Source organism: Pteropus vampyrus, unplaced genomic scaffold (assembly GCF_000151845.1).
Source record: "Pteropus vampyrus isolate Shadow unplaced genomic scaffold, Pvam_2.0 Scaffold314, whole genome shotgun sequence".
NCBI classification, from domain to species: domain Eukaryota; kingdom Metazoa; phylum Chordata; class Mammalia; order Chiroptera; family Pteropodidae; genus Pteropus; species Pteropus vampyrus.
Window position 1 is genome coordinate 120,137 of NW_011889095.1, and position 12,260 is coordinate 132,396.

At 37.8% G+C, this 12,260-nt stretch overlaps 1 protein-coding gene across 1 annotated transcript; it reads right to left on the reverse strand.

Moving 5' to 3' along the window:
• Positions 1-769: 769 nt before the first annotated feature.
• LOC111730443 (serine/threonine-protein kinase SMG1-like) lies at positions 770-11,923 on the reverse strand. The gene is made up of 8 exons (XM_023521756.1): positions 11,747-11,923; positions 10,487-10,666; positions 9,524-9,751; positions 8,663-8,874; positions 8,398-8,504; positions 7,451-7,630; positions 7,260-7,366; positions 770-5,255 (listed from the first exon to the last, which is right to left on the reverse strand). Exons 2-8 carry the CDS (start codon positions 10,553-10,555, stop codon positions 5,178-5,180), a joined length of 981 nt encoding a protein of 326 aa, XP_023377524.1. The 5' UTR covers positions 10,556-10,666; positions 11,747-11,923; the 3' UTR covers positions 770-5,177.
• Between the last annotated feature and the right edge of the window lie 337 nt (positions 11,924-12,260).

The following is a 12,260-nucleotide window of genomic DNA, read 5'->3' on the forward strand; positions in this document are numbered from 1 at the left end:
AAAGTGACATTTCTTAAACACACACACACACACACACACACACACACGCACGCACGCCCTGACATTGCTATTTTGAGAAGTCAGCTTTTGCTACAGACTACTTCTCGTTTTCACCCAAGTTCCCCACGTACAACTTGATTATACACCAGCTTGTGAAATGGAAGTAGTTGAAAACAAAAGGCAGCAACTCGAGCAGCTCAGGTTCTTTTTTGTCACTAAGAAATGCGTTCCCAGGGCGATAGCACCCTCAGGGCCTGCGGGCACTGCTAAAAAGTCTTTAAAATTCCAATTGGCCTAATTAAAAAAACACCAACCCTTAGTATTGCTTTCTTTTGAGCTTTGTTTCTGTAATGCAAAAACAGGATGTGATCTTTTGAAATGTGCCGGATGACAAAACAGTTAACAGAAATCCTAACACAATCTAGGAGCAACAAATGCAATCTAATTTCCAGACATTAAAACAAAATGGACATTTTTTCTTCAGAGCTTTTGCACGCCAGGAAATATGTCAGTAATGTTCTATAGTTTTGTTTTTAAATACTGACAATGTTAAGTTTAATAAATTGTGCCTTAATACTGAGAACTTTCCCATTGAAGTAAAATTTCTACTGATGTTCAAAAATACTATAGCATTTTAAGGGTGGGAAAAAATTCTTTGAGAAATTTTAACTTTTTTTGGAGATATTAATGTTTAAAAAAAGCTACTCATCTTCCAAAATTAAGTTTTCTGGAAACTATTGCTACCAATGAATTCAGAGCTTAAATGCTATGTCTTTTAAGACTTTATTTTTTGAAAAACAAGTATTTCATACAATCTTTGCCATGTTAATGCAGATATGCACAAAGTAGGCATGTATTTTTGTTTTTGCAAAAGATGCATTATGAACATTTTCAGGAAGCTGGTGTGATTTATTCAACTTTTAATCTTAAATACAATCACAAAATTATATCCATCAGGAGGCATTACAACCTTTTGTACATAGAAGCCACTTTATTTATACAATGTGTATTAGGACAAGGAAGATTCAGTTCAACTCAATTTGCTCTTTATAGTAAGGGTAAAGTAACAAGTAAAATGAAGTATGATGTTCCCACTGACATTACAGGTGGAAATATAAGGGAAATTTAAACCAGTAAAATAACTGACATAAGAACTTTAAACAGGAGCTGAAACTGGGACTGCCAGGAAAAGAAAAACATCAGCCTATTTTGAAAGGAAAACATTCCAGAAGTCTGCCTCTCAGAACGTGTCATTCTCTTAGGTCTACCCCCTTCGAAAGTCGAGCTAACTGGATGACTTTTTTTCATCAGCACAGCCAACAGCTTTTCCCCAGGAATCACAGTCAAACTCCCATAGAAAGCAAAAGACATGAAGCGGTTCGTGCTATACAACTAACCCTTGAACTTATAAAGCTGCTCTAAATCGGAGTCCATTTGCCCATTTGTAAATAAGGGATGGTGACATTGTTACCCAGGCCTACAAAGCAGCAAAAATGCCACAAACCCTTGGGGGCATAACAGTAAATTTCCCCTTCCCCAATGTTTGGAAAAATTTGTAAGGCTAGTTTTTCCCCATAGGAGAAATCTTTCTAATACAACCCAAATACTGAAAACGAAGTCTACCTTCTTTAATACAGTCCACCTCTTTGATTTGAGGAGGGAGGGGGGAGTTCTAGCTCTAAATTACTGGCACTTTACAAGCTCAAGAAGACATAGGATGGAAGGTCGGTGGTTTTCACATTCATCTAATCTGATGTAAAACAAAGGGACTTAAATGTGGTAATAGTAAAACATGTAGATGAATAAGGCTAAAAGCCTAATTGTAGGTGCTTTCTTGAATGAAAAGAATTGGGAGAAAAGAACCAGCTCCTTACTGCCAAAACAAGTGAGCCCCAGAGTAATCACAAATATGTGGAGGAAAATAGGCCAGGAAGACTTTTCAGTTTCGGTTTAAAGTACTGCCTATAATACCTCGGATTGAAAAGAACCTAAGATTGCACATCAACTCTAATATTTGGCTGTACTTACATTGCCCTGCGTGGCATTTTTTAATGGCTCTTTCCTTAAATTTCACACATCAGAACAACCACAATTAAAAAAACAAAAACAATGCAGAGAACAAACACTGGACAATTTTAAGAAAACTACATACTAAGCTTAGGTAATAGAGGCAAGTGTTAAGGGCAGAAGTGACGGAAGTTTTTTTTTTTTTGTATTACAGACCCGCACCCTGAACCTGGGGTTTGGGCTCTAAAAAACCAACATAGGGAAGCGGATCAAGAGCTCGATTATCAGTTCTCACACAGAAATCTCAGCTATCACAAAACAACTCACCCCGTGTCGGACACAAAAGAATCTTAATAATCGTCTAGTGAATTATGTTGAGAACTCACGACCAGAAATAAGGAGATACTGCAAGACATACCAAAGAAATAGTAAAAGAGAAATACAGACACTTCCATAAACCATTAAGCTTCCACAGCTTTGTAGAGAAATCAACTGAACTTCAGGCCATTCTAGAAAACTGAAGACAACAAAACACAACTTCCATTTCCAAGGGTACTCTGAGTTGAATTAGAGGTTGTAGGTTATTCTGTACCCTCTGAATCTTGAGAGCAAGCAGATCCCGTTTTCCACAGGTATTCTGTCATCAAAAACGTATGACTTCATAACCACAGCACTCTACACTTTATTTTACAAGATAATCCCCCAAATATAGCCCTGACCGCTCAATCTGCTACATCGCTTGGGCCTTTTATTGCGGATTAAATCCTGTTGAGTTCCAAACGGCAAGGCCACCCGCAGAATGACGTCCCAGAGGAAGCCAAACTGTCCAGACCGGAGTCTCGTTGTCCAGAGTGTAGTGAAAAGCAGCTCTGAAGTCATGAGTTGTTCATATCTGCCCCACAACCAAACACATAGAAGCCACACTATTCTCTGAGGGACCATTTTCAAATAAAAGTGATGGATGATTTACCAGAGGCACGTGTTTTTCATATAAAGCTGCTTCGTTTTTGCTTGGATAAGGTGCTAGGTACCTCTGAAGCCTGAAATTCACAGGCGATAAAATTTACCTACTTCATTTATCTTCTTTACCAAAGAGAAAGCAACTGCTAAGTACTACCTATAGGGACAAACTAGTGTGAACTGGTTTAATCATTTTGATGGAAGGTTTCCCTTCTGACAAAGAATGTTGCTGAAAAGACTTTCATCTTGAGAGACTTTCATCTTGAGAGCGGAGGTAATCAAGTGATGAATGCAATAGCTCCCACGGCCTCCAGGAAATAAAGCAGCAGCATGCAAAACACAATATGGCATTATTATTCCAAATAGGTTGTTTTAATTGTGAAACTAGGGTTCGAATAATGAAGAAAATAAAATTTGATACACTAGGTTCCTTATCTTGCTATTAGACATATGGGTATTCAAAAATACCACCTTTCTTGCAATATCTGTCAAAGTATTTAAAAAGCACTGATACTGAAATGCATTCTCTGATGGGTATTTAAAAAGTATAGATTAATGTGGCAATCAGAACACAGAAAAGGCCAAAGCTATGTGAAATTTTTCTTTAACACCTTTCAAGTTTGTGAAAATTGGCAACTAGAAAGTGATCACAGCCCTAATCTCTAAGGTGCAGGAAAAAAGGACTAAAATAAGATTTTAATCGTATTCTACTTTGTGCTGATACGTGATTTTAAGGATCTTACTTTAGTCTGGATTTTTATTTTGGATCGACAATTGAGCTTACACAGTCAGTACTGAAATGCAATGCTAAATTTAAGGAAACCCTGACCATGAATCCACTATAATGTCTTACTAAACAGCCAACCATTAAAATCATGCAAAAAGTACTTCACAGACTAATTGAACATAAGATGGTGGTGGTTCTCGTTTTTGCTGACGTTCATGTACATGTCCTAAAATGCCAGGTAAACTAAAGCACTTCTAACGTATGCCTTGTAAATTAAAAGTATCCAATAGGAAAACCGAATTAAAAAAACGTTTCACTTTGCCTCCACCGGAACATCACTTTATTGTTAATCTGTCATCAACAATGTCAAACTCTAATAGGTACTCTATCCTGGTTTTTAAAAAGGTAAAAAGATTACACTGGATTAGCTACTTTCTATGAAAGAAACTACAGCAATCACAGAAGGGGGGAAATTTGAATGACCTCCAAAAAATGCACACTATAAGCAAAGGGGAGTGTACATGAAATCAAATGTCTGTTAGATTCATTACTTTTGAATGCACAGTGACGATTCTGGAAACTGTACATGATAGAATCACAGAAATGACTTAAATAACCAGAATTACATTTTGTGTGTGATCATCAGACCTTTAAACAATCCTTGGATTTTCCATGTGGTTTTGGAGAAATTTCCATTTATCACTCCAAATGTGAGTTGTTGACAGCATCGAGATGGAAGTATATGAAATATAAGGATTGAACTAAAAGTGAATTGGACAGATGGCTAATCTACCAGAGCAGGTGAAAGGGGGCTGGGGAGGTGGCAGGGGACTGGGGAGGATGGTGATGGGTTGATTTTTTTCCCTTCATTTCAGAAGTAAGTTCTTCCACTGTAGTGTATCTGTTACATAGCTCTCCGTTTTCAGTTCCATTTCTGAAATGCTTATCGCATCGCACAGCCTTTTGGTACTTACTGGTCAACCCAACCAGTACTGCTGCCGAGCAACAGGCGTCACCCGAGAATCTGGATGCGTCAGATCTGCCTTGGCTGTGATTTCTTCGCGGCCCCAGTTTTCTGTCTCTGGGCGGGGTTGGTTTGTTCCTGGGTTGTACACACAGGGTCAGGTGGAATGGAGTTCCAAATCACTCTGTGCTCCGCGGCATCCCGAGTTCTTTCTGCAGCTAACCTCCTGACACGTTCGCAGCTGTTCTGAGGCAGAAAGACAGCCTCTGTGTTCAGGCGGTGAGCTTTCTTTCTTTCACCCTTGACCCTGGGGTTGCGGGCCATGGTGTTGGGCGTATCCCTGAGTGCAGCTGCCCTGCAGGACTCACTTGCTAGCGCACCGGGATTTCCTAGGTTTCCTCAGAGTAAGCCCCCAGCTGCATCACCGCCGACTGTGGTGTGGCTTTGGATGCCTGAGGCTGAGTTGGTTCTGGTGGATGTCTGACCTCGCTTAACCAGACTCATCTACTGTCTTGCTATTCATACCCAGGCTGTCCAACCTTCATACAGCTGAGCCAAGTTATCTAGATTAGTTGCTTCCTTAATGACATAGTCAACCTGTAAAAATAGGCAGGATAGTATTTAAAGACAATTAAAGCTTGACAGGACATGGCCCATATACAAATTGTTCAAAAGTAAGTTTATGATCACCCAAATTAATCACCTAAAGGAAATGCGGTTGTTATGGTAGAAAGAGGTTAAGTAAGCTGAGCTTCCCTCATGATCCTACAGCTGACAAAACGTGCCGGGAAGGTCACAACCCTCCTGAGCCTTATGAATCCTTAGATGGAGAGCGAGCCCCACTGACCCCACAACTGCCCTCGGGGTTAAACACGTCAAGTCACCGGGTAAATACTTAGGTGATGTGTAAAAAAGCGCCCAGCAGATTCTAGGCACACAGCTTGGTGCTCAACAAATGCTCACCGATTCTGACTTAACTGAAGTTTTTTATTTTAAGAGACACAATCGTCTCTATATCCAGAGCATCCATCGAGGTCCAACTATAGAGTAAATGCTCACGATATGGCTGAATTATAAAACCTATACCAAGAGTTGAAAGAACTCTATCCTTACCCCACTCCTATGAGACCCTTTTATTCACGTAAAATAACTGTCAGAATAAAAAGTGCAATAGCCAAGCCTCCTTCAAAAGGGTGACCAGAGAGCTACGACAGGCAGTCATCTCAGAGCACTGTCTTCAGTTTTTGACAAACTTGACGAACTGTTTCTAAAGAGTGACTCCTGACCAAAAGGATGTAAGCCCAGGTTCTATACAACAATGTAATAGTGTTTAAAATAAATTAAAAAAAAAACAAAAAAAAAAAACAAAAAAACCTTTTCTCGCTGATGTTAAAATTGAATCGTGGATCCAACAGAAAGTAGTATAATCGGTCTCAAATTTTTATAGAAGAAAAGTTATATTTGTAATGGAGAATTCAGGAAAACACTGCCCTTGACCAAGTTATCTAACTTTTGTCAAAGATGGCACAAACTGACACATTTAAAATTCTTAATGTAAAATTCTGACATCACTGATGTAGCATTCCTGCCAAAAACGTTGACTCTGAATCTAATTATAAGGAAAATATAAGTCAAATACAGACAGGCATATTCTGCAAACCAAATGGTCTGGATACACCAAAATGTCAATGTCAAAAGAAAAAAAAAAAGCTGGGAAACTGTTCTAGACATTAAAGAAGACTAAAAGTAGACAAGCATATGAAATGAAGGATGAACCTTGACCATGGCGAGTATGGGGGTGGGGTGGACGTGGTTTAATGAGAGGAGGGCTAAGTAATAAAGGACATTTTGGCATAACTAGAGAAGTCAGAAAATGGACTGAATGTCAGATGAAAGTCAATGCTGACGTCAATTTTAAGTTTGAGTTGACAGTTATATAATTATACTGTAGCTGTATATTACAATGTTTTGTTTAGGAGATATATGCCGAAGTATTTAGGCATAAAATTTATGCTGTCTGAAACTTACTGTCGAATGGTTCTGAAAAACTGTCTATACACATACAGACACAGAAAAGTGAAGCAGCTGTAGGAAAACATCAGCTGGTTTATCAACTCTGGGTGGACTATGTGAGCATTCTTACAGTTCTGCGGGTTTGAATTTTTCAGAATAAGCAGCTAGGGGGAAACAAGTCATTCTCAGATTTATAGATACAATAATACTAATGAGAAAATTTCAGAGTAATGATTTCAGACAAAGTGACACCTAAAAACACTTTACAGATACTATTCCTGCACCCAAAATGTCATCCTCAGTCCTCTTTCAAATCGTCTTGGTGGAGGAAAGGGTCAAGTCACACCTTAAATTTCTTTAAAAAAGGGCTGGGGAGAAAAGAAAGTGCTAACAGTGTAGAGTCAGAGTAAAACAGTGAATATTTGACAGTCCCAGAGCTGCTACTCAAAATCTTCTGTACCCTAAAGTTTTAAAAGATTTAAGTTTCTTATTTCCTGATGAACCACCAGGAACAGGGTGAGGTATCTTAAAATCTATACCGTTTCTGCAGCATTAAAATGTGTAGCTCAAGTTATAAAAAATGGTCACCTGTTCAGCAACTGACATCCTCCTATTTGGATCAACATCTCGGCCCTCTAACTTGGCTTTCACTCTCTTCCACACACTCACTGCATACGAGTTTCTCTCTTGCACAGCTATGAAGCAATGGAAACATATGTACGTCAGTCGGACTACTACTTTGCATAACTATTTAAGGCAACCTTGTTCTAAATAATTACCTTTCCCAGTTTTAGGGTCTCTGACGGCCTTTTTAGGACTACAAGCAACACTCTTGCCAGTTCCCGGAACTGTGCTTGGTGGAGTATCTGCTGATGTAGCAAGATTTTTCTGAATTAGCTTTCTAGCATTCTGTGACATGACATCAGGCTGAGTCTTCTGGCCAGTGTTGCTTCGGACCGCTATAGAGAAAGAGTTAGAAGCTCAAGTTACATATAAACAGAAAGTGGAGGGGGACAAACAGTAGAAAGCAGGGCGGTGCTCTCTCAATCATCAACTACAAACGTGCAGCCTTGAAAACTGATATGATTTTATAACCTTAAAGACCTCATCCCTTGAAACGGAAATTGACTTCCTAAAAATATAGCCTAAATAGACTTTCATATACAAATTTATACAATGATGCTCCCTAGCTTCTTGTGGCATCAAAAAACTATAAATATCTTAACTGTCCAACAATGCAAGATTAATATGGTAAAGTCACAGAATGCCATATTAAGTTTGGCCATTAAGTCATTTTAAAAAATATTAATGACAGGGAAATTAGCCATTTAATAGTAAGTGGGAAAAGGCAACATTCACAGAATGTTCCCAGTTGACGAGTATTTATGTGCATGCATAGAAAAGTCAATCAACAAACACAGAGTGGTTTTACCTCTAACTGGAATAGAACTACATATTTTTTATTATTTTTCTAAATTTCCCTAAAAAGAATATATTTTATAATCATATAATGAATTATTTAAAGAGTATTTGAACACAAGAACTTTTAAAATTAAGCCAAAATCTGTTCAGTTTGCGATATGACAGAATTTAGGGAAACCTTTTTTAAAAAAAGGTAATGACTATAAACATATTAGACACTTACAGTATAATTAAAAGTCTTAGCTTCTATATGTAGATTAGTAACAGGTCAAGATTCGGGTCTTTTTGAAGTAGGGAGTCCTACCTGCAGCAAAGGATGGCTGATACGTAGCTGATGACGTTGGACTTGAACATTCATTTGTTGCATCGGTGATTAAGGGTGATGCAAAACTCACTAAATTATTATAGATACTGAAATACAAAATAAAATGGCTTATTTATGAAATGTTTTACCATGTAACAGCTCATAAATATGAATAAAACAAAAAATTAAATGAATTACATAAACAAAACTGACTACATCAGAGGTTCTGCTTTCATTTTAAATTTAGGCCAGAAGGCACTCTTACCTCTGACTCTGTGTTTTCAGTTCTTTCAAAGTGGGAGTTATTTCCTGGAGCATTTCAACATGTTCTTGACTTCGAACCTGACCCATAGCTTGGACTAACGTAAACAGCACCGTCTGAATGTTGTCTTGCCACGATTTATATTCACCCAAGAACTGCCTAACACTGTTCTCATAGGGGACATCTTCACCATCTGCCAGAGCAGCTTCCTCATCCTAGAATTCACATTAATGATTAAGAAAAACCGGTGTTTGTTTCAGTAATTACTCTTAAGACAGTATCCTTCTGAATAACAGGGACTAAGTGTTTTCCGAAGGTCAATTCGTTTAAATCGCTTATTACAATTTAACTCTTTTTCTATAGGAATCATGTTTCCGGCGCAAAATAAAAATTCTAAGTAAAATAAATCCTAAAATTAAATGATGTACTGTTTTGTAATGATCAAGTAACTGTGCCTTTTCTGGGAGCTCAGTTAGTTTCCTTATTATCTACATTATGTAGAAGACTGGAAAGAGACAATACTTCAGTCATTATGGAGGTAGACTACATGAGTTTGGGGACGAGGATAGGGAAATGGAGGCACTGGAGATCTAAATGCTCTGAGACTAAGTTCAAGTTTCAGCTCTATTACATACTATGTGACTTTGGTGAATCAGTTCCTTTAAGCCTCATTTTTCCTGTGTACAAAATCAGGATGCTACTGACTGCTTAAAAAAATAGTTAATGAAAACGAATTAACTCAGTTACAGACAGATTGGAAGATGTGACTTGACAGAAATGGTTTCTGTTTACGTCATATAAATACAACTACTTGTAACTGTATAAAAGGGGGAAGTCACTCTGTATCACAGTCATTAGTCTTACCTTAGCCATTGCTTTCAGGAGATGTTTGACATCTCCGAGCTGTCGGTTATGACCAGTGAGCACAGTCTTTATATTGTCAACCAGACTCTGAATTGTTTCACAGACTGTTTCTATCTGTTGCTCTTTCTCTGTCTGAACTGCTCTCTGAGTAGACATATCCTGGGTCAATTGTTTGTGTGCTGACAAAAGCCATTCAGAGCTGCCAATAGGATGTTCAAGACTAGTGTCCTAAACAGAAGAAACATTTGTTTGATTTTAAGTATCAGCTGGAATATTACATTTCTTCTATTCATCGTCATCATCAAAAGGTAACTCAAACTAACACAAAGAACCTCAGTTGCCAGATCATGAATTATACCTACAAAATAGTATTTAATAAAAATTTAAGCAATCTATGAAATACAAAGATTTTAAACTTTTTTGCATAATCATTCAGGAAATAAATGCTTTAAGACCTAAGAAACATTATCTGGAATAACACAAATGACCCTTATCTAGGACCCTAAACTCACTGTAAGTCACTCTTTAAAATGCAGCCAGAGCTTCCTAGTACACAGCCTAAAGCCTTTCCACAGAATATAGACACTGAATTTATCAACTTGATATTTCTGGACTTAACTCACCTGTCCAGCACTCATCTTCCACCAGTCCCCTGCAAGCTACGCTGTTGTCAGTGCACCTGAGTCATTTGCTATATGCTCTCTCCCACCTTCTCTCTGAACCTCCACAGCACCTCTGAGAATCCTTTCCACTTTTTCATTCACTGTATTATTTGTGTAAATAACAAGTTTCTTAGAGGCTATGAACAAGACCTAATCATCGCTGTATCCCTCAGAACACCTTATAAACAGTACACATGCAATAAATGTAAACAGAGGGACTATATTAAATTGACTTCAGAGTATAACACTGGCTTTATCACCTTAATCACCAAGGCTACGTCCACCACGATTCAAAACTCACCACTCTCTGTAATAAACGAAGCTCTAACTCAGAGACTGAACTGTTAAACTGTGATGCAAATGAACACATTTGTTGGCAACGTTTGATTAGTTCAAATAATGCCGTGTCCAGGTTTAAGGCTTCTGCGGTTCTAGTTCGTAAACTCTCAAAATGGATGATGTTGCTGCAGAGGAAAGTGACCTGCGAAGAGGCAAAAGGGGAATGAAACCACCACAATAAGGAGAAAAATGCAATTAATGAAAAAATACTACCTATTCATTTCCAGAATTCAGGATCAGAATCGGTCCTGAAAATGTATGAATTCGTACAACTCTTTTGTAAAACAGACCTAATCCTCATAAAGACTATAAATGAATGCACATTTTTTTTTTGTTGATGCTGTTAGGTCCGAGGTAGCCTAACGGCATTAGATAATCTTCTACACGACTGTTTTACAAAAATAATTTACTCCAAAAGAAAACTGTTATCCCATTCAGCTGCAATTTGTGCTATGTCCAAATTTCAAGTTGGAACATTCCCTCTCTGCTTCTATTCCTGCCTTGCTTCACAATAAAGATCACAGAATGCTAAGCAGATACCTGACAATATTAAGTACATCTTTTAAAGTAGATAATAGTACTGTGATTATATTTAAATAGTTCTTATCTTTAGATACATACTGAAATATTTACAGATAAAATGACAGAATATTTGGGATTTCCACTAACTATGGGATGAGGAGGAGTAGCAGGAAATATAGAGGAAATAAAATAAGACTTAAGGTGATAATTATTAAATTTAGGTGATGAGTATATGGGATATGGAAATTATCATTAGTTTATTTGTACCTGATTGAAAATTATATAATAGTGTTTTGTTTTTGATGCCCCACTCCCAATCACAACAAAGTTAATGCACAACCTCTGGCAGAACACTAAGTAATAAGACATTTTATTGTCACATGAAAAAATAATATTAAAATCTTTGGATCACCTTAGTTGCATATAAAGAGTATCTCAGATAAATATGGAATTAAACCCTTTATTTTCCAACAGAGGCTGAATCCACTTTGTTTAATTGGGTGGCAATAAGGGTCTAGGGAAATAACCGGCTGTGACGCTGCTCCTGCCCAAGGGCCATTGGTCCCTCTTCCCAGGGCTGCGAACTGGGGAGGGGGAGCCCGCAGCTCTCAAGCTGTCCCTACTTATCCGACATGTACCACCCAGTCAGCTACATAATCCTGCAACCGAAAACAAAGATGGCGTACATGGGGCGCAATACCTGACTTGCTCTTTGGCTCTCTTTAAGGACAAGATTTCTTCTTTCAGCTATTGTTGCTTCAAAATCTTGTAATACAGGTGCCAGTGCTGGGTTGGCACCACCTGCCCATTTGAGTCGCTGTTCAATACTTGCTTCAAGTGCCGCCAGCTTCTCCTAAAAAAGCCAGCAGAATCTCAGTGAGTATTTGACTCTCTCCATTTTGTGGCTATTGAACATTTTATATAAATATAAGAAATTCAAAAGAAGCAAGATGGGGCATACATAATTTAGAAAACATCTTTAACAAACAGTCACCTTTTAGAATTAATTTCCATTTCACTTTGAATACTAAGCATGTCTGGGGAGGTAAGAATTCACTTTCAGTATATTGTTTTAAAATTTGAAGAAGTTTTTTTTTTATTTTTAAACAGTCTTTAAAACAAAACACCTGCTATATCAAATCTCTACTGTTCTACATGTGCTATCTTTAAGAAAACCCACTATATTTTTGATTGTGAAAGATGAAAATCAGATC

Bases quoted from the DNA above. Each gene is read 5' to 3' on its own strand.
- LOC111730443 (XM_023521756.1), bottom strand. From the start codon at position 10,555: ATGTGTTCATTTGCATCACAGTTTAACAGTTCAGTCTCTGAGTTAGAG. The intron at 8,875-9,523 runs GTAAGACTAATG...TGTGAATTCTAG, and splicing joins TCCTGAAAGCAATGGCTAAG to GATGAGGAAGCTGCTCTGGC. The intron at 8,505-8,662 runs GTAAGAGTGCCT...TTTGTATTTCAG, and splicing joins CTGAAAACACAGAGTCAGAG to TATCTATAATAATTTAGTGA.